The sequence below is a fragment of the Hippichthys cyanospilos genome, chromosome 15 (genome assembly GCF_059441005.1).
Source record: "Hippichthys cyanospilos isolate Australia breed blue-spotted pipefish chromosome 15, RoL_Hcya_1.0, whole genome shotgun sequence".
Classification (NCBI taxonomy): Eukaryota; Metazoa; Chordata; class Actinopteri; order Syngnathiformes; family Syngnathidae; genus Hippichthys; species Hippichthys cyanospilos.
The window spans coordinates 3,370,500-3,398,237 of record NC_142383.1 but is presented as its reverse complement, the minus strand read 5'-3'; the positions used below and the strand labels follow the sequence as shown (position 1 = coordinate 3,398,237).

At 39.0% G+C, this 27,738-nt stretch overlaps 2 protein-coding genes across 2 annotated transcripts; one reads left to right on the top strand and one right to left on the bottom strand.

Moving 5' to 3' along the window:
• Window positions 1-12: 12 nt before the first annotated feature.
• On the top strand, window positions 13-16,968 carry taf1c (TATA-box binding protein associated factor, RNA polymerase I subunit C). Its single transcript, XM_088434428.1, has 15 exons — window positions 13-371; window positions 795-906; window positions 2,628-2,677; window positions 2,751-2,846; window positions 4,868-4,935; window positions 5,023-5,270; window positions 6,380-6,511; window positions 6,583-6,700; window positions 6,821-6,892; window positions 7,027-7,162; window positions 7,336-7,464; window positions 8,563-8,752; window positions 8,833-8,970; window positions 9,352-10,877; window positions 13,837-16,968. The coding sequence occupies exons 1-15, from the start codon at window positions 255-257 to the stop codon at window positions 14,002-14,004; spliced, it is 3,300 nt and encodes a 1,099-aa protein (XP_088290554.1). The 5' UTR covers window positions 13-254; the 3' UTR covers window positions 14,005-16,968.
• On the bottom strand, window positions 16,871-27,691 carry ccng2 (cyclin G2). Its single transcript, XM_088434430.1, has 8 exons — window positions 27,574-27,691; window positions 26,485-26,616; window positions 25,077-25,214; window positions 24,726-24,976; window positions 23,535-23,613; window positions 23,298-23,396; window positions 21,720-21,922; window positions 16,871-18,088 (listed from the first exon to the last, which is right to left on the bottom strand). The coding sequence occupies exons 2-8, from the start codon at window positions 26,587-26,589 to the stop codon at window positions 17,956-17,958; spliced, it is 1,008 nt and encodes a 335-aa protein (XP_088290556.1). The 5' UTR covers window positions 26,590-26,616; window positions 27,574-27,691; the 3' UTR covers window positions 16,871-17,955.
• Between the last annotated feature and the right edge of the window lie 47 nt (window positions 27,692-27,738).

Genomic DNA, 27,738 nt, shown 5'->3' with positions numbered 1-27,738 from the left:
ACTTCTCACACACATGTGCTGATCATGCCACGTGAACTAGAGCAGCTAACATGCTGCATGTTTTGAACTATTGTAAAACTTTTTTTTTTTTTATGTTAAATCTATCCACATATCTTAACTGGCGTGGTAACTCGATCGAGATAGAAGAAGTCTCTTTTACCCGGACTGTAATTTACAACCTGCTAGCATTAGCCGAATAGAAGTAGCAACATGTTCAAGACTAGTTCTTCATCATTTAAACTCTCGACACGAAGATGGATTACCTTTTCCCGCAGCAGCTTTTCCCTTCGTTCTACAACAATGGACCACCAGACTTGACAAAGAAGCCGTTTGCTCAAATATGGGGTAGTTACGATCAGGTCAAACTGCAGGTTTGTGAATAAATTTTTAAGCTAGTTCTTCTCATTTCATTGAGATTGAATTGAATTTAAGGGCCGTGTTAGAATTTCCAAAGACAACTACTTGTGTCGTTCAGAAACTAGTCTTATATTTTGATTAACTTTGTCACGTGTAATGAGAATAGAGGCGGGGCGAAATGTGACACATGCTATGCATTCCCTGTCAAGTCAATCTTGATGGCACGCCCGTCGCACTTACGTGGAAAATAGCCATCCAATGTATGTCTGAAGAAGAATTGTTAAAAGTAGAGTTACTCCTTTCAAAGTAATAAGTTCTCAGAAAAGTAAATGATCCAAGTACACCCACTTGAAAACTCGCATAGTAACGAGATATTTTTTCGTCACCATTTCAATTCTCTAGTCGTGCCTATTACAAAATACGGATTATGGTTTCAGGGTGGATCTGGACCTTCCAGCAACTGGACCTTTTCACCCAGACATCAGGTGAAAGGAGAAATATGGCGTCACAAAGAACCAGTACCTATTCCCCTCTTGAAACCAAATAAAGGTGAGTGAGCAACAGCTGGTGTTACTTGTACGTGATGTTGTTGGTATAAACTCTGTTAATAAATTAAAAACTCAAAGTCAAGCGAATCACTAGAAACTACATACAGTAAATCTGCATACAATCCATTCCCAAGACGTCAGACTCTTCTATCAAGTTTATACCATTTGGAGGAAGGAAATTAAAAGGTGGACAAGGCGAGCAACATGTTGCACTTTGAGAGTTAAAAGCACTATCAGCTATTTCCCCTGATTTAACATATATATCTATTGCAGTAATTAAAAAAATAACAAATTGCATAGACTGTATGTACATCTACTGTTTGGGTCGGGTGAGATTGCAAGCATGTTAATCTCATGGTTGTTGAACCAGGACTTTGTACTATTACCAATGTGAGCGGGTGCTGGAAGATGGTCTGCATCTCCTAGATGCTGTTCTGCTGAAGCATGAAGTGCTCTAAAATGTGTTGGTAGACAGCTGTAGTAATGATTGACTTAATAAAGTACAGGCAAATAAGCAACACCAGCAGCTGACATAAATCCCCAAGTTATCACAGACTGCGGAAACTGGAGTCAACACTGGACTTCATACATCTTTTGAAAGTCAGATCCATATTTCAATAAGTTATTAAATTCAAACAAATTATCACAAAAAAACAATATAAAATAAGGTCAAGTTTTATTGAATTTGTATGATCTATGCGAAGATCATACTTCTTGTAGGGAGACTAGAGTCATGCTGTACACAGTAGTTGGGATATGGCCATTTGCGCCTCCAACTGGTTGCTGGACATACTAAACTTCACCAAAATGTTAACCATCAGTGAAGTTGTGAAATTAACATAACTGTCATTGATCGACTTCATAACGACATGAACAGCCTTGTTAGGTGGACTCATTCATTCCCTAAAAAGTTTCAAAAAGTCATTATTTCTTGAGCAACCACAAGCTTCTTGTTCTACAGACCTCTTTCACAGTGAATCACTTCAGACATTTTTGACTTGGTAAGAGAAATAATGCGAGGCCATCTTTCTTGTGTGGCACACAAGTGTGATTGATCAACTGAGGATCAAATTTGGACACCCGATTGGATTGATGGAATATTATAGAGATGTCTCGGGACAAGTTTTTTTGTACCAGAGTCTGAGTTACTTGTTTTTGAGTATTTGCTAATACCTCTGCATTACATTTAAGAAATAATATGAGACCATATCAAAATGATCAGAATTGTATTTATTTTATTTAAAATTGTGCTAAATGTATATCTTTTTTTAAAATTGCTGTTAAAATTGCTGTTAAAATATTATGGAGTATAAATTACATACTGAATAGATACATGAATATATATATATATATATATATATATATATATATATATATATATATATATATATACGTGTATATATTTCCCCCCTCAAGTGGAGGACAATGCGCTTGAAAATAGGATGATGAACTCGCCCAGTAATACAATGACACATTTGTTTTTGCTTCTTTTTTTTTTTTGGGGGGGGGGGGGGTCAATCAAATCACCCAGTAATGCTATGAATGTGGTCTTTTTTTTACATGTATGTATACAGTTGAAACCAGAATTATGTTATATAGAAATACACTTTTACACATCTGACATGCGAACATGAAGTTCAATGAAACATTTACTTATTTAGATACATAAGTTTGGTATAATTTTTAAATTTGCTATTTTAACTTTTTTTTTCACCCATTTAGCTTTCATTTGGTCTTCAACTCCTCCTGATCCACTTGATTTCGCAGAGCATGTGAGTGTGGTCTGAGATTTAACTTGTTTGTGCAGGAAAGCTTGTTAATAGTCTTAAAATCCGTTGTCTCTAGATGCAGAACTACTACTTTGATCATTGCCAGGACGCCTTTGGATGCATCAGTGACATTCTGGGTGACAATTTCAAATTTAAACATGGAAAGAAAAAGGTGGGTTTTTTTTGTTTTGTTTTTTGTTGTTTAAAAAAACTGTTCTGTGGAAAAACTAGGAACCATTTTCATCACAGACTTTCTGCACTTTGCTTTCTGTCTCGGGTCAGAAAAGGCCTAAATACCAAATAAAAGAATTGGAACACATATACAATGGGATGAAAAAGTACGTAAAGAATTTGGAGTCTCTTAGGTTTCTCCATAAGTTGATCATAAAATGTGACTCGCTCTGACAAAAAGGTCCATGTCAGAAAATAAAGTTTGACATAAATGACAAATATAGATAATGCGGACAAATACTGTATATAGATTTTGCCATTTCCCCCAAATGTCACCCTTAAAGCTACTTTGTGTAGTATTAAGAATTGCTGTTTACTGGTGTTAGGTGAATGCAGCGGGCTGTCCGCGATACAAGGAAGCTACAGCTGCTTTTTGGCCTTTCTTTCAAAGGTAAATTCTTTTATCGCGATGTCTTTACTGGCGTTTTGTGTTTGGTTGGTGAATTCAAATGCGAATAATAAACCAGTCATCCAAACTCCCAAATAAATCCTTGTGTGCCGACGTGAAACTTGTGCTGCGTGGAGTGGACAAGCCCGCACTTTTCTTCCTTCTTCTTTTATTTACGATTGGCATGCAAACCTTTTTTTCCTCTTTATACCGTTTTTATCCACGATTGGCATACAAACAGGAAACTCAAACTACAAACCAGATGCTTGGCTGCGCACGAGACACAAATTGAAATCTAAAACGCAATTTGAATCACCGGTACGTTGGCCAAAGTTTTCTCCCTACGCTTTCCGTAGCACAAAGAAACATGACTGCCCCCATCTTAGCGGTGCTCCCTACGTATTATACATAGTGATTACTAGACCGACAGTTATACAGTATATTAAAAAAGATGTTGATTTGATAGAATAGAACACATTTATTTACACCATATTGAAATCTATAGTGTTTTTTTTTTTCAAATATCACACGTTGTCCCTTCAAGGATGCCCACCGTTGCTAACATAATTTTAGCTGATTAGCTTACTCGAGTGTTCCCAGAATAACCCAGGGATCTACACCTCAAACATCATTTCATTTGAATGAAAAGATGTCCAAACCTCTGTGTGGCCTTTGCTGTGCTAAAACTTAAAATGTGCCAAAACTTTAAATATGTTTTTCTCAAATGTGGGATTTCAACCTAGCAACAATTCAAATTGCTGCAACTTGGTCATTTAGTAAGATACCACCATGTATTGTATATAATTTTAATGGGAATTAAGTGTGGGAATAGAATAATACAAATAACTCTCATCTTCATTTTTTGACACATGAGGACCCTTTTGCCAGAGCCAGTCACAAACACGGTCTGATCTTTATCTAAATCTTAAGATGAAACACTCATCCAGAACAGTCTGATTAAACTAAAACCACACAAACATGTTTTTTTATTTTTTCCCAAGATTTTGATTGTAAATAACAGGTAACCTTTTGCAGGACAGGCAGGAGTAAGTAACCCTGAACCCAGATTAAATAAGAAATTCTAAATAGTTAATGTATTTTTCCCCCAATCAAATTGTCCATATGATCTTTCTGATGCACTGATTCAACATTACTTGCATTACCCCCACTTTGTCAGAATTAAACATATTATCTCATAACTTCATATTACAGTGGCAGTATCCTCCATCTTGGCAATAGAAAGGTATTTTGTGAAGCAGACACAAAAGTAATTCGTTTTAACATTGCTAACATGATTGCCCACCAATGAAACCACATGAAAGGTCAATTTTATAGTCTGAGTGAAATTGGGATTTACAAAAATTTAACTGGAGTTAATTAAATGTATAGAAACTTTGTTCCTACAGTCTTTAGCAACTGATAAAAAGCTCACATTCAAATGGGTTCGGTTACAGTCTCTTGTTTTCCTCTGTACTCCGGATGAACTGACAGTTTGTCTTAAATGGTGTCGGTTCCCTCGGAGGGAAGGAGGACTGTCTTGTTGCTAATATAGTTGTATTGTATGTAAATTACAGCGTCATCATAAAGATGCAGTTCACACATGGAAGATAAAACGCTTCCTTGACATGCTGAATATTCCAATGTAAGCGTCACAATGCATAGACATTTCAAATGCAAGCACTTGTGACTTTGTGTCTCATGTTTTGTGCCATTTCTCATCACTTTTCAGATGTCATCAGTCTTATCGCTCCAGATCACTGCAGGCATACAGTGGTCTGCTCTCAGATGTCGTGCAAGTTGTACCGCCAGAGCTTCTCGGCTCTCTCTTGTATGAGGAACTGACACTGCAGAGAGACCACCTGCTGTTTTTTGAAAGAGCAACAGGGGGCGCACTCAACCTAATCCCGTTCTCACAAAGTGAACACTCTCAAAATGGCTGCCTCCTCTATCCTGGAAACCAAGGAATGGACAGCCTCAGTATCCTTCAAATGAATGATGTCTTAATTTATTATAATGAACAGTTAACAGCCCTTTGACCGATTTAAACTCACCATTCTTACTCCTTAATATATGTCAATTCAGAACTTTACTTGACAATAAAATGTTAGACTACATATGCGACCACACTAGTCAAAAATATGAATTATATGTCCGTCCTTTTTTTTTATCCTTCTGCAAAAGCGTTGTTTGGTGTTGACTAAAAATGAAAAGATATCCCAATGCTAAACAGATGCAAACTCATGGACATCTATAACATGGACTGTTAATGATCATTACTAGCCCTATGTTACATGACAGAGCGAGAAGTGAAGCCACAGGCGGCAATCTTTAGTTGCCACTCACTAAGCTTGTATAACTTCAGTTCATTAATTTGTTTTTCTATGACATTTTCACATCATATTCTGTTTCTACAGCAAAATGACACAATGTGCGACATGTGGTTGTACTAGTAAGTGTATCAGGATTATTAAGCGCATATTTCACCCATAAGAGTGAAATTAAACATTTGCTTTTATATTGTGTAACGCTGAGTGCTACTCAAAGAATCGGCCTGCATAATCATGTTAGAATGACAAACAATGTAATGAGAGAAAAAAATATCACTGTGAAATGTAAACTTACATCCATCCATTTTGGAGAGCCGCATATCCTTACATGGTTCACAGGCTTGCTGGTGCCTTCTTCCAGCTAACTTCAGGCAATAGACCAGGGACACCCTGAACTTGTTGCAAATCGATTGCGAGGCACACAGATGACCAAGCATTCATGCACCCAATCACACCTCAGGACAATTAAAAAGGTCCAATACACCTGCCATCCATGTTTTTGGAGTGTGGGAGGAAGCCAGAGTGCCTGGAGAAAACCCATACGGGCTCTGGGACAGTCATCAGAATCTCATGTTTAGTTACACCGGTTTAGTAAGAAAGGTTTAGTCTGTTAAATACTTCTTGCTTGAAAAAAGAAAAAAGTTGAATCACCGCAAGGCTGAAATTTTCACATACGGCTCTAGTCAGTAAATATGAATTAACATTCAAGCCAGCTCAATGCTGAAACTGTCAGTGATTGTTCTTAAAGCAGTACCTCAGACTTCCACAGAGTAGAGTTTGAACAGCACCAAGGCAAGTGTTTGTCATTGAATACCAGCAAAAACAAACCATTCAGCTTCCAACTGAAAGGCCCAATCAGGCAGATCAACACAGCGTCCTTGTTCAACATTTGTAAGGAAGTGAATCGATTTCGGTCATTGGCAAATCCCTGAAACACATTTTGATACCTTTTCTGTCTGCAGGTTGTGTTTCTGTGAGGTCTGATTATTTTTGTGGCTTTTGGAGATTTAGTGAGACAGAAGAACCACGTTTGCTGCAAGTTGTTAATACAAAAGAGATTGCCACTTGCGTTAGCGTCAGGTAAGACATACAAGAGTGGAATAAAGCTCATACAGTCCAATAGAAAAAAAGGCCAGAAAAAAAATTCTGTTAAAAATAAATCTGTGATTTTTTTTTTTTTTTTTTTGTTTTGGTCATCAGTCCTCACATTTTAGGTGAAGTTTTGGTGGCAAGTGAAAGTGGGACAACAAACCTGTGGACTGTTGGCAAAGGGTAAGAGCATTTTCTATGAGTGATCACTGTGAATTTCTAATCAGGGGGGGGATTTTTATCGGATGTACTAGTTTAAACAAATGTTTGTTAAAAATTGAGGTTCAATGTTCTTATTGTTTGTCACACCGTTTCAGGATCCAAAAGGTTTGGGAAGATAACAGCAATCTTTACTTTAATGCTAAGTCGTCATGGCGATGGTGTGAATTCTCTGCTCATCCTCGGGTGATGGTCTATGCAGACAGAACTGGTGCTGAACTCTGTGATGTCAGGGTGAGATTGAACAATGCAAAACATTTTAAAATAGTATACAGCTCAACTATACGTAATTAGCATTTGTGAATTGTCACTTTTTAGTTTTCTCATGTAGGAAGAGCAAGAATTATGTAACAGGATGATTTATTTCTCTTATCATGAGCCTGTTTTGTGTCTTCATTTTTCTCCAGGCGAGCCCAGCCTCCAATCACACCCTGTTTCGCATCAGCAACACTGCAGAGTGTAGAAGCGGAGAGAGGCTTGTCATGTGCAAATATCTGGCAGATGCTCACCCTTTTCACCATCTTGTCACATCTCAGGTACATCGATGAAAACTCTTAACCCTTCTGTTGTGTTTGTTTCTTAACAGAAATATACATGGATCTGTATGACACTGACACATTTTTAACCATCAAAAATATATCAAAACTCAATGCAACTCTTTGAAACTTCTAAACAGTCAATTTAACTTACAACATAACAGGACTGTTAAAACCATCCATCCATTATCTGTAGCTGCTTATCATTACTTGGGCCGCTGGCTTGCTGGTGCCTATTCCAGCAGTCTTAGGGCAGTAGGCGGGGGATACCCTGGACTGGTTGCCAGCCAACCACCGCACATACACGCTGACGAACAAATATTCTTGCACCCAATCACCTAAGGACAATTTGGAGTGTCCAATACAGCTGCCATGCATGTTTTTGGAACGTGGGAGGAAGCCAGAGTGCCTGGAGAGAAACCATGCAAGCATGGGGAGAACATGCAAACTCCAGACAGTAAGCATAGAGCGAGTTTAATTTGAACTCGGGACTCTAAACAATCTGTATCTGTATCAATCACTCTGCCACCAAACATCCCGAGCATCAAAACACTACTTCAAATATCAGAGGTTTGATTATCTTTAGGGGGCAGCTTGGTGGAGCGATGGTTAGCACGTCTGCCTCAATTCAATTCCAGCTGGCTCCGACCAACTTAGATAGGCACCAGCAAGCCTGCGGTTTTAGAAAATGGATGGATATCTTTGGTTTAAATAGCTCATTATGGAAGAAAAACTATTATTTTTTCTTATTTTGAACAAATTAGTTTGTAATTCAATACTAGTGACTGTCCTGTTTTTCTTTTTTTGTTTGCTCCAAAACAGGCGATCTGGCAATGCGTTGTATGACCAACCATGTTCTTTTCTTTTAGTAGTATGAAAGATGTACAAATAACTATCACATGGAATTGGCTCGTCAGTTTCTTGTCAAACATTTCATAATTTGATTCACTGTATTCTAATTATAGGGACTGTGCAATTCTGCTTTCACAATCACAATGCACATGCTATAGATGTTGTAAAAATGATTCATGTGTTTGTTACATTTCGATAAATATATGTTGAATTTATGAAGATCATGCTGTTGCATTTGACTTTTAGTACTCAGCCTATATTATGGATGAGCGATTCCCCTGCTTACCCATGCTGAAGATGGACCACATGATGGATTCCCCACCTGTGTTCTGTCATGTCCTTCCTGGTATATCCTCATCTTGCAGCGATGCTGGAACTACTAAGGTTTTATTGGGTTCCCAGAGATCTCAAGAAATCACACAGCTGCAGTACTCAGGTTTGTAATTACTGGAGCTTAGGTCATTTTTAGGTCACTTCCTGAGCCACTTGACAATCAACATGTGTTTACGTTATCAGGTGGCAGAGCAGAAGTGTGCGTCAGCATGGGTCCTCCTCAGGCACTGCTTCGCCCTTGTGATAGCCTCAGACACCTGCCTGTCCAGATCCCTCACCGTATGGACACGGCAATTAACAGACTGTCCTCACCATCTGCAGGTATGGATTCAAAACTCTCTTTCAACTCTAGTCAAAGTGTTTATTGTCATGTGCACAGTGTAGAGACAAGTTTACATACAATGAAATTCTTACTTGCCATCCACACAAATGTCGTGAAATAAATAGTTAAGACAAAGGGCAAGGTATAAACAACAAACTAGTAACAGCGCAGGTGCCTCTTATTTTAACGATTAAATGACATTCACAGACTGTAAGAATTACCAAAACCTTTGAATGCCGTTCAACAGACCTTAAGAATAACCAAAACAATTGTAACAAATATCTTGACATCTGAACCAGAATGCAACGAAACAGATGTTCTGACACGCACTTAGCAATCCTCCTCCTAAAACACCCATTTAATGATTTTTGTGTTTTCAGGTCTAACGTGTATCCAAAGCAGTGCAAAAGGGAGAAATAATGATTGCATCTATGTGCTCCAACTGACTGAGGCCGGCGATATTTTTTACCAGATCCTTGAACATGAGCAAGCGGACACTTCGTTAACCACAGAGGATGAAACTCCACCAATAAAAACCTGCCAAAAACTGCCAGCACTGGAACATGCCAGAGAAATGGCCCACATATCACAGAGGGATTCTCAAATGATGGCTCCTGACACATCTAGTGATGAGGACATAATCGGGCCAACTCAGGATGTAACGCGTCAGACATTTGTGGCTGACACACCGGAAAAAGAATTCCAAGTTGATGATGTCAACTTGGACACCGGTTCTGAGGATTCCGAGACACAACAAGAAAGACGAAACCTGAAAAGGTTGAACCTCCAGATACTTGTTAATGATGAGCCGCCACATGAGCATAGCTGGGACACAGATGGCGAAACTGAAAATGTGTCTAATAGTCCAGAGCAGCCAAGCGGGGATCAGGAGTCACACACCAATTTGCCTGATGTTAAGCTACCTGTAAAGCAGACTTCAATAAAGCTCAGTGAGGATGCTCTCGCTACGTGGAAACTCTGGCTACAAAAACTGATGCACAAGAGCTACAAAAAGAACCCGCGTGCACGTTGTCCAAACCAAATCACAGTCAACACTAATGGCCTCTTTAGTAGTCTGTGCATGGACAAGATTAGAGCATTGTTTGAAGAGAACCATGTGACGAGAATGAGACATCATTTGAGCGTGTGCATGGCCAACCGTTCCCTGCTGCAGAGAGATGTTGATACCGCAGAACCTTCGGACGTGGTGCCATTTCCAGACCAGGTGGACACGGGTGCGTGGGCCGACGATCTCAGTCAGCGTTTGACCCTCGCCTGGCAAGGAGAGGAAAAATGGCGAGAGTGGTGGGAAGATCGGTTGGGGCTGAATAAGGAGCAAAAGATGAATGCTCTCAGGAGGAAGAGAAAGAGGGAAAAGGAAGCGAGGATCCGATCCGGCGGTCGGCGACTGGCACTCTCTGGTAGCTTTGTTTCGTCAATCTCCTACCAGTCCCAGCTGGATGATTTCTCGGACTTTACGGGCTGGTCCTCTGCAGCAAGCCAGGGAGCCTTGTCGGAAACGGAAAGAGTGGAGATGGGATTCTCGCAGTCTGAAGGCACAATGGAAAGTGAGGTACCAAGAACCAAGGCGCCCACGTTTGCGCTCAGTGAGGCTCCAGTTTCTACACAAATCGTCCCTACCCCGTCGAAGGCCGTCCAACTTCAGTCCACGCCCTCCAGTCAGAAGAAAACCAAACGCCCTGCTGAAGACTACTTGAACTCTCTGTTTGGATCACATGAGGTACCAAGAACCAAGGAGCCCACGCTTGAGCTCAGTGGGGCTCCAGTTTCTACACAAATCGTCCCCACCCCGTCAAAGGCCGCCCAACTTCAGTACACGCCCTCCAGTCAGAAGAAAACCAGACGCCCTGCTGAAGACTACCTCAACTCTTTGTTTGGATCACAGGTAACTAGTTGCTTAAATACTGTGCTTTTCACATTACTGGTTTGAAAGGGGGCACTTAACATTGTTCTTTCCAACCAATCTTTCTGGTTGTTACTGTACTCCCGTCAAATAGACCAGTGATTCTCAGCCCTAGTGTCCCCAGGGCCCATTTACCTTTTGTTGCATAGTCACAACCCGATGTACATGTTAAGAGCAATAAACAATATTTGATTTAAAAAAAATCCTCTTGTTTAAAATGAGTTTAACGCATTGCCAAAAGCATATCACTCATAAAGACATCATCTAGCCAGAGGAGATGCACTGTATTTGTTGAAGGAATAAATTAGCGGTGAAAAGCTCAAGGCAGCTGCACATTCTGTCTCCTACCTAATTATGATCCATGTGGGACCTTGGTGCACGTTTTTGAAACCAACCCAAAATGTATCCTGACCCATATCTGGTTTCCAGGCCACCAATTGAGAATCATTGTACATGACTTGTTTTTATGACAGTACCATATTTTGTGTGTGTCTGGGGGGGCGGGAGCTCAAATCAGTGTAATATTTTACGGTCTTCTTCTGCTGAAGGTTCAAATGTAAACAAATATGGTTTCATCGAAGAGTACACAGTGAAAATAGGATTTTTTTTAACAGCAAATGGACTGCAAACAATGCATTCACAAGAAACCCATGTGTTTGCCGTGTAACAAGATAAATAGGGTCTTGAAGTAATACAACCTGCTCAGGCACTTTCAAACAAACAAAACAAGGCAAAGCAAGGCCCCTTTTTTTTGTAAATTTAGCACATTCCATAAACAAATCAACTTACCGTGTTTCATTCAAGCAAAGACAACACCTCAAAACACAAAAGCTAACAGCATGACAACATTCAGCACTTTAGACTGGAGATTTTAAATACATTTAAAGTAAGAAATAAATAATCTTTCTAATTTTACTTATTTTAAGACCATTCTGTGAAACTGAAAATTATTAACAAATATTAATCAAGTATATGGAAAGAAAAACGCAAGGTTTTCAACCTGGTATTTACACCCGGGGCTGACATCATGTCTGTTAGTGGCCTATTCCATTTATAGCATACCAGTTAAATACCTCTTCACCTTGCTCTGTACTGTACTTGTCAAATGCAGTTAGTTTTTCAGTTTTATCACAAGAAACTAATACATTTCTACGTATAGTGTACCAATCTGATAATAGTATTGGATATCTGTTTTCTATCAGGCAAAGCAATCCATTCCAGACTGTTCTTCTGTTCTTTTATCCAGCAATGTCTGGATCAAGTGTGCATGATTTTGAATATTGCATTTTCTCTCATTGTTTGAATTGTATCATTTGATCAACTCTACTAAATTTTCATACTGAAAAATACATTAAAAAATCAAATCAAATAAGTAAAAGCATGTATCATTCCTGCTAATTTCATAAAATTTGATATCAGGCAATAATTTAGGCTGCAATATCAAAAAGTTGTATCAGAATGCACCTAATTTCTCTCAACAACCAAATGTTTAATTTTCTCACTCTGAGACTTGTCATCGCTGTCACACAGTAAATCAAAGAAATGTCAGATTATATTACACAAACTAAATGAAATCCTTCAAACCAGATGTTATGCTTTTGACATGTTCAGATATTAGAATCGTGGAATCATTTGTAAATAATCAAATGTCCAGTCGATATTTCCAAGAAAACCCAGTACTTTCTTTCACAAGTCTCTTGGCATTGATGAAACTGCACTGCAGTTTTTTTTACATGCAATGCAAGTATCTTTTGATTTCAGTCAAGCATGTTGTTGTAGAGACTTAACAAACTTTTTAAATTGTAAATGAGTTCATTTTTTTACAACCAAATGTATACACAAGTGTTTAGAACTTGGCGACTTTTGAGTCACGATGCTGAATTGTGACTGGAAACAGAATGTTGGCAATCTAAAAGGGAACAAGGAAATGAGTATGAATAACAACAAACATATCCTAACCTGAAGGAAGTGAGCATAAATAAAAACAAACAAACATCCTTCCAGGAACACAAGACTTGGGAGACCTCTGAACTGGAGCACCAAATCAGTTTTGGATTGGAATTTGAGTGTGTGTGGTGTTCTGTGTTGGGGAGCCAACAACCCACTAAATGATCAAAAGTGTTATTTAATAGAAATAAGAAAAATAGAAGAAGAAATAATAAGAACTAAAAACGCTTGTTCATACCAAGCATAACTGAAAAGCCTACAAAGAGTAGAACTTACTTTTGGGTGAATCACAAAGCCTTTTGTGTTAAGTACGTAGGTACTGACTCACATTTATATGGTAAACGGAGTTAACTTAAGATTTATAGCGCTTTGACACAATGTGTCGAAAATACTTTACAAAGGCTCGCATTCAACTGAATTTGAATATGATTGGTGCGGAACACAGCCACATCCTCTTTTAACAGGGTGTGTTAAGGGTGTCCATGTGTGGTTATCTTAGGTCATTGCTTCTCAATTATAATGTGCAAAGATATGAGAGGGTTTGAGCCGTCCTTACAAATCTTTTTGAAAATGAGTTAGGTCCTGGTTCGGTCAGATCTTTGCAAATGTCTTAATTTTATTGAACACAAAAAATCTGATGGATCACAGAAATCTGCGAATAATTATTGCTCAGGGGCTTTGGTTTGCCCAAGATGTTTGTTAGGAGCTCTTTGCATTGGAGACAAATTCCTTGTGTGCTTACCATACTTGGCCATTAAAGATGGTTCTGGTACTGGTTCTAAAATTAGAGGATTTGGATCATTTCTAGTTAGATATTCTAGTTGGATATCTCTATCAATATTTAATCATCATAAGCAATATATTCAGTAACCTTGTAATGATGATAGAACAGCAGGTGAAAAATGTGTACGTCACCCTCAGCTGAAAAGGCATTGTACGTTTGTTAAAAAACAATATGTGGTGCACATACTAATCATTGATATTGTGCATGCAGGACGATCCCTCTCAACATGACAGCTACTTTGATGCGGAGCAGCACTTACTGCCTGTGGCCCACTCCACGCAGTCTCTGCCCATCTCCCAGAGTTCACTGGGGAAGCCGTGGTCACAGGCTTCACGGTCATCGCAACCAAAGAAAAAGAAGGCGCAGATGGGATTTTGATTTGAGATTTTGTCCCCCAATCTCCCGGATCCAGAATCATCATTATGGATGGGATTTCCTCAAGATTTGGAGAAATGGATTAATTATCATTTTTAATTAAAAAAAAAAAAAACAAACAAAAAAACATCACACACTTGACGTTTTCTGGAAAACGTTTCAATTCCTGAGACCATCCATCACAAGGCAGACGACCGGAGTGCTTGCCGGTAGGACCAAATGACATTTTTATATTCATTGTTTGTGTGTACAATGTGAAGTGAATCATTGTTGATATTTGCCATTAGTAAAGTGATGTCTGTCATTTCAATCAATTCATTCATTTCAATCAATCTATTGTGTCATAGAAACCCTTCAGGCGCAAGTGTTTTTTGCGTTTGAAAGGGTTTTAGCTCAATAATGGTTAGAGAGAAAGGCATAATGTAAATGTTACGTGATGCAATTTTGCTACGTTGATGCTTAAAGGTTTAAGACTCACTGTTTGCAGAAACATTTCTGCCCATAACATTTTCCTATATAGCATCTCCGTGGAGGATGGCTCGACTTATTATTTTTTAATTTATTTATTTTTGCACACAGCCCAAAAGGCTGCAACCTAAGTTAAGGCCAGTGGTGGGACGTACTTCTAGTTTATTCTCATTACTAGTTTCCAATCTTTTTAAACTTTATTAAGGAAGCATGGAACTGCCGATTTTTGGGTGTACATTTTTGATTGACAAACGAATTCAAGCATTCTTGCAAATATGTTTGTATTTGGAATTACAGTTGAATGTGTTTCAATATAATTGCCAGTAATTCATGTATTTTATTTCTGGACTATGCTGATCGGATTGGCTTGCTTTTTATATTTAGCTTTTTATGCAAAATCAGTGATCAGGTGTGGTGTCATAATCTGTTCAGCGATCAATGATGATCGAATCAAATTGATCAAATTATGTTGTATGATTGTGTTAAGGGGCGTAATGCCAGGGATTTGGACTTTTGCATGTATATTGCATAAAACCAAAAAAAATTTTTATGAACATATACTGTATGTCTATTCTTAATATGGGGAAATTGTCAATATGGGGGAAAACATGTTTTAGCGTTTAGGCTACAACTACATTTGAATGTATTTTTAAGTGCGTTTAAATGAATTTACAAGGGCTGTTGAATGTATTTTCAAGTAAGTTTGAACATATTTGGATGTAAGTATGAACGTATTTGCAAGTCAGCATGAACGTATTTGCAAGTATGTTTGAACATATTTCAGAACATTTTAACATTTTTTGCTCGTATGTTCAATGTTCAGACAAAGTTGTCTATCAAAATCTTTTTTCCACATTGGCAGCTCCGCACTTGTCCCAACACTAATGGCTACAGACGGTTTGTGCTTCAGTCCCGTTTCCACAAAGCAATAAAGCAAAAACAGATGTGACCGTGGATTTTGTTTTCAAGTTACTATAAAATAGACCTGCAAAAAAGCATTGTGGTATAACCTTGTAATACAATGCATCTGGAAAGTATTCACGGAATTTCACTTTTTCCAAATTTTCTCATCTTACAGCCTCATTCCAAACATTATAAATCTCTTATCTCAAAATTCTACACACATTTTTCAAATGTATTATTAAAGGGACAATGTGTAATATTTAGACTGATTCATTTAAAAAACCCACCATAAACTTTAGTAAGGTGTAAATAAATGTGTTCTATCAAATCAACATATGTTTTTGAAAACCTTCGCCAACCTTTCACCAATGTAATTCAAATCAGGATGTCAATGTGTGCCTTGTGTGCAGCTACGTGAGTTTCTGGTTTGTATGCCAATCTCAAATAAAAACTGAGAAAAAGAGGAACCTTAAGCCAATCCTTTGAGATCTTGGCTGAGTGTTTTGGGTCGTTCTGCTGAAACATGTACCTTCACCCCAGTATGGGGCCAAGAGTGCTCTTGAGCAGGTTTGCAACCAGGATATGCCTATATACTGTAGTTCTGCATTCATTTTTCTGTCCTTACTTGTCAGTCTACTCTGCCAGTTCCTGCTACTGAAAATCATTTCCATAGCATGATGCTGCCACCACCATACTTCACTTTAGGTACGGTATTGACCTGGCGACGAGGGGTGCCCGATTTCCTCCTAACAGGACATCTGGCATTCACATCAAAGAGTTCAATCTTTGTCTCATCAGACCAAAGAATTTTGGTTCTCTCGGTCCGAGAGTCATTCAAGTGCCATATGGCAAAATACAAAGGGTCTGCCATGTCCCTTTTACAAAGGAGTGGCTTTCGTCTGGCCACTCTATCGTACAGGCCTGAGATGTGGATTGCTGCAGATATGGTCATCCTTCCGGAAGGCACTGTTCTCTCCTCTGAGGAACGCTGGTGCTCTGATGGAGTGACCGTCGATTCCTTGGTCACCTCTCTGGCCCCGATCGCTCAGTTTACACAAGCCAGCCGTCGTAGTCCTTGTGGTTCCAAATATCCTCCAAAGTGGAGCGCTGTGAATACTTTCTGGATGTACAGTATGTGCAACAATATTTGGTTTCTTTCTGACCTACTTGTAAGCACCTTTTTCTGTTAAAATCATCAAGTCGTGGCACACTAATGCATAACCTGCCTGTGGCCAAAACAAATGAACATGATTTTCTTCCTTTCCATATTTAGAGATTTTTACTTGTCAAGCATGCATCATGTAGTAGGTCAATGTTGGCAGTGTATTACTGTAGAACTTGAGTAAATAGGGTTAGTTAATAATGTTATTGTACATAAAGCAGAACTATCTAAATAAATTGGCTGTTCCTGCTCTGGAAATGTCTGAGAAGTTACTTTTTTTCCTTTGTCATTCAGGAAAACTGCTGGGTTGTTGTCAAAATGATGAGAGCCAACAAGTTTAAAAAATAACCTTTTTATAAGATTTTTTTTTCAGTACATGTGACAAAAGAATAAATTAAACGTAATATCTACAAAACTATTAACAGTGTTTTTTTTTGTACATCATTTACAATTTTACATTTTTCTATGCATTTTTGTACATTTTTTTTAACATTGCCCATTTGTGACACAACATTCTTTTTTGGACAGTTTTTAAATATTTTTTAAGCTACATACTAACGTTGGCAACTTTAATCTTGGGGTAAAAACAAACAAAACAAAAAAAACACACGCAATCACCAATACACGCTCACCAAATTAGTCAACAGTGTTTGACCCCCTCGGGAGAGTAAGTGCTCTTTGCTGAACTTTTGAGCAAATGGCCTCAGGAAAGTCTAGAAAAATGTTCAGCAAGAAAAACAAACAAAAAACATTTGTCACATGTCTGTTTTCCAAAGACACAAATTTCTTCCAACACACGAATTACAAAGTGTGCAAATGAACAAATTCAGAAGGTGAGGGCATTTGAAGTCGCTGAAGTATTCAGTCAAATCCAACTTAGGTAACCATTCTCCATCCTTATTGCTGCTGATTTGTATTTTGAGTCAACACATCCCATGAGTTGTTGGAATTTCCACTAAATGATAATGTTGACCATTATTGTACACAATTCACATGCACACGCACGAAAAATATGAAAATAGACTTGAAATGCAACTGGATCAAAGCCAGAAAAACAGCAAGTGCAGATGCCCTCAGCTTCTGTAGATCAGTAAACTAATTGAGTTTTGATTATTAACAGTCAACAACACGTTCTAAACATGCCACATTTCGGTAAATTAAAGTTCTTGACAACAACCAGAGCCTTTGTGATCCGATTTGGCAGCAGTTCTTGCGCTCCAACCAAAGTGTCTTCCACCAATTCTTGGAATGTACCACCATCATGTACAACTAAAAAAAAAAGGTCGAGAAATGCGCTTCTGCTTAGCTGCCAGTTGTTGTGCAATTCACTTCTAGCACCGGAGCTTATTAGACAATAAATTAAAAAAATAATAATAATAATGTTTGGGGTGAGGACGAGGCACAGTGAGGTGGCAGAGGCGTCAGGCGTTGAGGTATTGGCGGTGTTTGTGGTGGCGAATATGCGCCGGAAAAAATGGCCCTTCACCGTCGCTGCCTAGTGAGCTGCTCAGGGACTCCTCGCCCGAACTCATCATGTCCTCGGAAGAGTCCTCACTGAAAGATAAGAACAAAAAAATTTTGAATGAGTTTTGAAGCGCCTGTATCATGATAAGCTCAGAAAAGTTGAATTTACATGTAAATTCAACTTTTCTGAGCTTTAACCCATGCTACAATGTTAATCTAACTCACCCCCAAACATGTTTTCCTTCATTGATGCATTTCTAATTTGTTCCAAGCCCGCTAAAATGCTCCTAAACCTTTAAATGAATATTATTAAATTATAAAAATGCATCAAAAACAGTAACAAAGAATACATATTAGAATTGTATTAGTGCGTAATAATCAAAATATATAATGTAAAAGGAAAAAAAAATGATCCTGAAGCCTTTAAATTAATCATATTAATTGTTGCAGTTGACAATATGAATGCAGTTCACATGTTTGCCTTGAGATGGTGCTGATGTGTTGGTGATGAGCGCAGAGAGAGACACCTTTTTAAGATGTTTAATTTGTTCATTTTTATTTTACATTTCCAGTGATCCAGGAATCATTTAGAAGTCTACGGGAGCAATAATATGTATGTTTTGATTATTTTGAGCATGTAAGTTTACTTAAGTTTGGTTAAGGGTCATGCGAAGTGCTTCCTGTGTGACATTATTGCTTAAGTGCTAATGACGTGCTAACAACTTGAACGTCAGACACGACAGCCCAAAGTGGCATGTTACATATGTGTTTTTATGTGACTATGTACTATGTTAGCTATAGTCAAGTTGATGTTTGTTAATTCTACAGTGTAAATTGTTGGTGGGAAGTGTGGATGTAAACCTTAATCCTTTTGACTCATTTCTTCTTGCAGTCTTTTGGCATAAATGCACATTTATAAACTTGGTGAAGCACGAATGCTGCTCAACTTCAGGTTATTTATGGTAAAATGAACTCGAACCACATCGCAAGGAAAAGGAAAACCAACTGCTTGGAGTCCATTTAACACTGGCGAGGATTTCACTGACCGATCACAATGTGGGAAATCTGAAACATGCATCACTTAACGCGCAACAAATGTATAACTTGCAGATATGAACTTAAGAAAAGATAAAGAGCTTACAAAAGATGATATTTATTCTGTTTTGCTATAGTTTTGACATTGTTGCCAAAGTGTTGGTGCGTCTTATACAAGGTCACATAGAAGATTATAGAATTTTACCCCAAAATTAAGGAAGCCTCATACACACGTGTCTCTTATATTTGGGGGATTACAGTAGTTGCTTTTCAGCTTAAAATTTGATGAGTTTCTGAACCAATATTTTCACTTATTTGGTATGACACAGCAAAAACAAAAACAAAAAAAAAAAAACTTCCACTTCCACTTTGCTAATCAGCTGATAGCGGTGTGTCAAGATGTTTGCCGTCACAGTTGTCAGCTGACTGACAGTCACTTATTGCTGATATGAAACTGAACGTCACCAGGTTTGTTGACATACCCTGTGGGTTATGTCTTCCTGTTCTTCAGACTAAATACTCGCTGCCAAATATTTGGAGACACATTCAAATGGTCTTAAAGTTGGGCAAATAGCCGAAATCAATTCTATTAATTTAGAATTTCAAAACTACAATTTGAAAACTGATTAAATAGTGAAAGAGGTCCCTCAGACCTTGAAATAAATGTTTGCTGGGTTATGTCTACTAAAATTGGAATTGTCCAGAATGAATTGAGATTTTATTTTGGCCCAAGTCCACATCTAAAAGGTCACGAACCTTGACCCTTGAGAGCGCACAGCTGTAAACAGTTATTCCAGGTCATAAAGCATTATCCGCAACATAAACCGAACGATAAAATACCAAGGTATGCAAAAGCTGTTATACGGGCAAAAGGCGTCTACTTTGAATATTTAAAGGAGTGTTTTGATTAAAAACATTTTGTTGACCAATTTAGTCCAATCATAGTTCTTCATTTCTTCATTATGTCAAAGACAATCTACTATTCAGTTTTTTTTGTTTTGTTTTTATAAAGAAAACACTGAATTTTATCAAGTAAGCCAGTTTGTCTTAATTCTCATGAATTGCTATGAGAGGTGCATAAAAATTTGGCATAATATTTGTTAAACCTGAGCATGATCATTCCATCGACTCACATCAGACGTCATTACAGTTCTACTGTAATGCACAACTAATATTGTGGCCTGTGAGTCAAGTTCCTCTTCCCTCAGTTTGTTTCAACATAAGCCTGACGTTTTCAAATAAGGCCCATGTTGCATGAAAGGGCGAGGCCTCGCGTGATGTCATGGAAACTGCTCCGGACAAGGAGCCCGTCACTCACGTTTGCGTGATGTGACATAGAGCTGCAATGCTGTGTGCGTCGTTGCAGTTTCCCTAGCGTTTAACTACCCAATACAAGAGAATTCATTTTGAATATTCCAGTTTCGAGCAAGAATTTGGTGGATGTTGAAACTGGCTTTTCTTTGCTTTCTTTTCATGTCATGCGTCACCTTAAGGAGTGTTGGGTATTTTCCAGCTGACTTTACAGTGCTGTTACTTGATGACTTTGGCATGAGTGATCATCTATTCAAGAATCTATAACCAGCGATAGAGAACAAGATTGAAATGACTCACCCTGAGATTACCAGACACTAAAAATCAGTTTCGTTATGACAACAAATGTCTTCAGGCTACAGAAAAAAAAATATTGTACACTGTACATAAAACTTAGAAGCCAACAGTTTTACATTCCAAACCACCCCCACCAACAGATGATATCTGCCATACATGATATTTATCTTAGCAGCATGGCAAGTGACTCTCCCGCGTTACGAGATTAATTCCTTCCGCGGTTGGGCTCGTAAGGCGAATTCACCGTATGGCGGGCAATCCAAACATATGTTAAATAGCTAATGTGTTTAGAACCCCAGGTACCAAAATAGTATAGTAAGTGCTATGTTTATATAATATACATATATACAATAAACCTTTACCGTTCCGCCATTTTGAAACGAGTGGGGCCAACCAATAGCAGACCACCATCTCCACATTGCATGGAGGCATTGAAAATAAGTGCAATTACCTAAAAACACCAGCAGATAAAGACAAAACAACACAAATACAGCCAAGCCCCTAGGGTCATGACAGTTGTTTTTGTCGCAAAGCCGGGAAAATACCATAAAGATGGGACGAAAAAACTCCTCATCGCAACATGAAAAAAAAGGTAAGCCAGGGCTGTAACTCAACGTCCCTGCCTTAGGGTTTTTCAACTTCTGTTGTGGACCGCGACGTTTCTTTGTCCTCTCTAACGCCCTTTCGTGTCACCGCTCACGTCACTTCAATGCCGGTCTGCAATTGGTCGGCGTCACGGTCAAAATGGCCGCATGCTAAAGACCGGATCTCATCTGAGTGTTTAAAATAACTTATTTATTGTGCATTTTACTTCCTAATTCAAATTTGAATAGGTTAGCCATGGGTTCCAAGAGTGCCAGTGATGTTAAAGAGAGAAGTAAGGAGATGATTTCTATGGAAACTAATCTGGAGATAATTAAGAGATACGAAGAAGGCTAAGATAGCTTAGCCTAGGCTAGACTACCCTCACTATGGAATATGGCCATAAGTCGCTCAATGGTAAATAAATCCTTTATATATTTTTTTATTTATGATGTTTGATGATTTTTTTTTTTTAAAGTAAAGTTACAATTCTTACCTCTCGCTCTCATCCCAGCAGCACTCGGGGATAGTGGGCAGTTCAGGCACACTGCGGTAGCTGCTGTGTAAGTTCTGGGCGGTCCGACGAGACACAATCCACTGCAGCTTCCTGTGATTGGGTTTGCTGCACTCTGGCGAGGCGTAGTCCATCAGACACTGAGCAACTTGACCGCGCCACAACAGGAGTTCACTGTCTGCAATCTGAAACCAAACAAGCAGCAGACCCATTAGCCTGGTTTGTCCCCCTTTGGCCCGTCACTGTCAAACCCATTAGCCTGGTTTGTCCCCCTTTGGCCCGTCACTGTCAGCAAACACCAGAGCTTCCAAATGTGTAAGTGTATACTCAAACTGGTTTCTTTTTTCAGGTCACAAGGTTAAAAGAGGTGGCTTAAGACTTCTTTTAGCACTAGAGGACAACACACACTATTTATAATGAGAATGCAAAGTGAGAGCAAAACCAATTTTCAGACAGCTTAATTCTGACAGAACCCAAAGTCTAATTCTATACATTTTCCCAGTGAGTTTTACATTACATTTATTTTGTTTGTTTCCATGACGTTACCGCTTACATAAACACATACCTCCACAGACAGGATAATTCATGTTTATTGGATTGGCGACTGGCTAAGAATAAACAAGCAAGCAAGGTTGCAACTTATAACTAACAACTCACTTTGCTTATGTAAAGCTTATGATTGTGGAAAAACCTGTCATAGTAGCCTTCTGCGGGCAATGAGTAGGGTTGGGTACCAGGGTATTCGGGTATCAATTAGTACGGGGACTAGCATGTCAGTTCTCCCGGGACAGTTTAAGGTTTAAACTATTGGTATTACATTTACAGACCTCGTTTACGCATAGAGCATGTCTCCTTAATCAATCTCCACCAAAAAGGTCACAATGGCCCAAAAAACTATATATAACTACAATGTGGCCCAGGATAAAAATGAGTTTGACAACTCTGGACAAAATCATCAAGCTCCTTGATGATGTGGGTCCATTTGACAAAGTTCTAAATTACTGTATTACATTTTAAAAGATATATTTAACTGGTTGAATTGATTACTTTATTAAAGAGTCATGAATGCATTCACTATTTAATATAAAATAAAATTAACACAAATATATATCATTTTTTATTATTAACCCAAGTGATTTCATGGAACGTCTGCAGTCAGGCCACAAACCCTCGCAGACCACACTTTGAGAACCACTGCCATAGAAACTTGGATAAAAGTGTACCAGAAAAGTGAAAATGATCACCTAATGCCTACAATACTGGTAATCCGTGTTATCTATAGTAACAAGCATACTATATAGCACATATTATCAATATATTTTCGCAGTACTCCATGGTTAATTCACGAGAAATTGCACAACACAACCTGGCTTGTTGTGTATGGAAACGTTGCTAGTAGCCAATAGAATGTGTACATACTGTAGGTGTGTCATGAAGCGCTGGCATACCATTTCACCTTATTGCTCCCATTCCTAGATCCACTGCCATTTTTTTCAAAAGTAAAGGGACGCGTTGTCCCCACGGGAGTGAAAGGGTAAAGTTCTAAAGTGTTTTGTTTACCTTCAGGTGTCTCTGAATGTGATGAGCAATTTCCAACATGTCCTCAGACTGAATGGCTTCAATCTGCTGTCTCAGGAGGGACAAGGCGAGAACAGACGGCTAGATGGAAGTAGGAGAGTGAGAAAGCGTAGAAAGGAAATGTTGAATTGTGGTCGACGTTTGTTCCCATGCTAAACCCCCCTTTTTTTATCGTTCTTTTTTTTTTCTTAAGGCTTCATCTCAGCTGCAAATTCCTACCTTAGCTTTGGAGAAGGAGATCCGGCACAGGCAGGCTTTGAGCTGAGCCTCCAGCTTCTCTAGGCTCAAGGTCTCCTTCCTATTCACACAAATCATAAGCAACACAGTTCAAAACTGGAGACGTTGTCACACAAGATGAATAGGTATGACATTGCTACACAACTTTATTAGAAAAAGTGGTCAAAACACTGGGAAACCATTTCATGTGTGGAATGGCGTCCTGCAAAACACAACTTGGGCGCCTGCAACTGGTTATGCAAGTGTTCCTGTCAAAGGCAGTCAGCTATAAATCTTATCAGCGCGCTTCAGCCAGACGCGACTGTCTGATAGTTGACCGCTGGCCCAAAAGCACAAACAACGCTGAGTGCAGTGGAAAAGCAGCGCCGATCAAAAACAATGAGGTTTTGTAAATGCTGGCAGCAAAAAATGTTGAGCGAATGTTGAATTTGCAGACAGCTCGTCTACGGCGACAAAAAGGTTCAAATGTGAAGAGAGTAGGCAGTAGGCGCTGGTCGTGGTTATTGCAGAATGACTGCACTTGTTTTTATTTAGAGTTTGTTCTATGTAGGGCAGCGCTGCAGTTTCTGCGTTTGAAGCTTGACTTCAGCATTCCAATGTGGAACTTTCAAGTTCTGTCCGTGCTTGGGTAATCCGACTTCTGCGTTCCAAAAACTAGATTGCTAGTTTCATTTAAAAGTCTACAATCTGAGTCTGCATGTTCTCCAAGTATTTAGTGATTTCTATTATGTACCCACAAGGTGTGTCTAGAATTCCTGAATTCGTTTCACCTTAAGGCAGTCCTTCTCAAATAGTGGGGCGGGCGCGAGGGGGGAAGGGGTGATCTCAGGGAAAGGGCTTTGTTTTTGCCATTGAAGTGTAATCGCAATGAAAAAAAAATGTATTTCAGACACTTTGATTCACTTTTTTCAGTTTTAGACTAACCTGCAACCACAATGAAAGCTGTAAAAAGTAGTTAACACTTCTTGAAAGTTGCTAATGTTGTTTTTTTTTCCTTTTTAATATATAAAAGGATACAGTCTTAAGTATAGTTACACAACTTTCATAGACATTGGGATTTGCAAAATATAATCGAGAAGCATTGCCTTTAGGGATGTCTATCTTACTCAAGCTTTCTTCAAAGAAAATGGGAGAACAAAAATAGCGATTGAAATAGCCAGCATTTCTTGTTACCTGTCCGTGGAGTGAGACAGTGCAATCTGATGGTACAAATGCAGAAAAGTCAAGGCTGTGACAGATTTGGACTTGAAGTCCAGTTTCTCGGTGATGATCTTCTCCATACGTCCCAGGTCTGATACGCTGAAACGGCATTGTCCGATGCGAATGAGCTCGTCCGTAGAGGCGAGGTTGCACTCCTCCTCCGTCACTTTGGCGGCCATGTGGAGGCAGCTCAGGCTGACACAGGACAAGTGCTTTGGTTGGATCTGAAATAGTACGCTGGTTTTTAACAATGGAACGATCCTCCCGCGGTTGTGTCATAAGAAGTTGATTTTAAACAATGATCAAAATAGGAGCATCGTGTACCCTCATCATGGCCAAGAATCTGTCAAGCAGGTTAACAGCCAGGACGAAGGTCTGCGTGGTGTAGCCAAAGAAGCTGGTCAGACTCCACAAGTCCTCTACTTTGGCATCTCTGCATTTGGCTGAGATCCGCCCATCATTCTAGAATATGCAAACGTGTCAGTTTTACAAGGAAATTCCCCAGAGGAAGGCCAAAGGCAGAAATTTGAACCCAGAACTCTAAAGCAGATTGACTCACCTGACACCGACCCTTTATTTTTTTCAGATTAAAAAAAAAAAGAAAAAAATCAACTATTCATATTACTATTTTTAAATATTATGGTAAAGGAGGGTCTGAAAATGATTGGCATTCCCCCCCAATCTCTGTTTTGAAGAGTTTTTACCACAAAAAAATTAAAAGGTGAAGACACTTTGCAAATGTTGTATGTTAGCCAGAAACCTGAAGTCAAATCAGCATTTTGCGGGTCACATAAAATCTAGTGGGCCATATATGGACCCCAGGCCTTGTGTTTGACACCTGCGCTTTATCGCAGGCGTGTCAAATACATTGCAACTGTGCGTCAAATTGTCTTTTTTGTTTCAGTTGGAGGGCCGTTTTGTTTGTCTTGTTTCCTAAAAAAAAAAAAAAAAACTTTTTATGTTGAGTACAACTTGCAAAGTTGGTATTTTAGTCAGAAACATAAAGTCATAATTAGCATATTGTGGGCCGCATAGAATGTTGTGGAGGACTGGATTTGGCCCCCGGGCCTTGAGTTGCTTTAGCGGAAGTCAAGCTAGGAAACTGAAAACGACACCACAGTTACTCTGGGCCCACCCTTTACTAGGCACAGTGGCCGCTTTAGGTCGATACTCTAAACAGGCAAAAACAGCCTTTATTCGGCACACAATTTTCTATTTTTAAGTCCTGAACAGACAAGAATTTTCAGGATTTTAGAGTAATTTAGGGGTACGTTAAAATGTAGGCAATGGCTATTACAGACACTTTGGGCTGTTTGGCCCAGTCTAAACTAGACTATTCGGCCGAAAGCGTCCACTGTGCCCAGTAAAGGGTAAAATGTGTCACGTGACCACAAAAAATAAACTTTGCTGTGATTGGTCATGACGAGCAACTGCAATGTCATTTTCAGTCGACCGCAGGTGGCAAAATGGCTTTTTGTTGTTGTTGTTGCGTTTTTTACGTCCCCCTTCAATAAGATGTATGTAAAAGCTTTGCTTTGGGTAAATAAAGGTTGAGAAACACTGCTTTCACATAACTGGCATATTACTTGTTTTTTTTTTAAGGAATTCACAATGACCGTTTACAATAGAACCTTATGGTTCTGTCATTTGACTACATTTTAGAGAAAACTCAACCCTCAATAGAGACAAGTCAAAAAAGTAGCTTGATTGAAAGTAAAGTGAATGGACTCACCTGACTTGTGGACTCTATGAGACTCAGGCCTGTCTCCTTGGGGAGAAAATAAGCCTCCAGCTCATAGTTTGCCCGCAGCTCCTTCATCAGTTTGAAGGCATCCATTTCTCAGCTCGTACACTCGTCTTGTCACTACAGAAGCAAACACACTTATGTAATTCTTGTTGGCGTACGTGTTGTCACTGATCTCTATCCCCAAACTGGTCCAGATAGTTGACCTGCTTTTAGAGGGGAGTTATGCATAGCTCCCAGTCCGGCCCACTTCCCCCACAGCTGGACTCGGGTGTCAGATTTCTCCCAAGAACGCCTACTGGGCCCCAGAACGAAAACAATTGAATGTTTTGTTTTTGTTTGTTTGTTTGTTACTTTATGTACGCAAAACACATACAATACGCCAAGCGGCTCCGTTCACTTTTCTTCTTTGGATGGATGGCAAACAAGGGAGCTGAATCTGTCGTTGACTGCAGCTAGCTAACCTTTTAAATCCTCCCTTTGGAGCGGGGGAGGGGCTGTTTTTCCTATTCCTCAAACTGCAATATATTCTAACCTCCAGCGCCGTCAACGACATAGAATTTTTTTTGAACATTATCGCACAACAATACCAATAATATATAAAATATCCGCGTGTTTTTCGAATTACGTTGGTTTAAAGATGATCCTTGGACACAAAAAAGCTCGCAAGGATACCAACAACATCCAAGTGAATAACACGGATGGCTGATTGAGGAATACGCTGATTGCAAATTAATTGAAAAATGCAATTTATTAACCCCAAACTAACATAAACAGCACTCATATTAGCTGAATGCCTCTGTTCTCTATGTAAAGACTAAAGTAGAAATTTTACTTAGTTTTTTAAATTGCGTATATTTCACATAAACTGCGGCGATATATTACTCGCAAGGCACCTTTGTGAATATTTGGTGATCGTCCGATTAGTCTTTACTTTAGATGTAGTCAATCTTATATTGTCATTTGCTCAATTTCCTCTATTTCTTACTACCTCGCTTAGGAGACAGAATGAAGAAATCGCGCAACCTGTGTAATAACTCAATCATCCAATAAAGTGTTAGGATTGAGTCTGCCTACCTGTTAAGGCAAATTAGTTCCACATATCTGTTTTATTCCGCCGATATTTTGCTTCCTTCTGGTTTTCCTGCAATCCGTCTCCTTTCTCTTTTTCCTCTCTTTTGTTGATGTTGCTAACACATACGCCCACCACTGACGTCACTTGTAATGGACCAATCACGACAT

What these genes read in the sequence shown, in the direction of transcription:
- taf1c (XM_088434428.1), top strand. Translation starts at nt 255, where the DNA reads ATGGATTACCTTTTCCCGCAGCAGCTTTTCCCTTCGTTCTACAACAAT. An exon ending in CACTTGATTTCGCAGAGCAT is followed by an intron (nt 2,678 to 2,750) that starts GTGAGTGTGGTC and finishes CGTTGTCTCTAG; the next exon opens with ATGCAGAACTACTACTTTGA. An exon ending in TTAAACATGGAAAGAAAAAG is followed by an intron (nt 2,847 to 4,867) that starts GTGGGTTTTTTT and finishes TGTAAATTACAG; the next exon opens with CGTCATCATAAAGATGCAGT.
- ccng2 (XM_088434430.1), bottom strand. Translation starts at nt 26,589, where the DNA reads ATGGATGCCTTCAAACTGATGAAGGAGCTGCGGGCAAACTATGAGCTG. An exon ending in TCATAGAGTCCACAAGTCAG is followed by an intron (nt 25,215 to 26,484) that starts GTGAGTCCATTC and finishes TGCATATTCTAG; the next exon opens with AATGATGGGCGGATCTCAGC. An exon ending in TGCTGGGATGAGAGCGAGAG is followed by an intron (nt 18,089 to 21,719) that starts GTAAGAATTGTA and finishes CTTATCTTTCAG; the next exon opens with TGAGGACTCTTCCGAGGACA.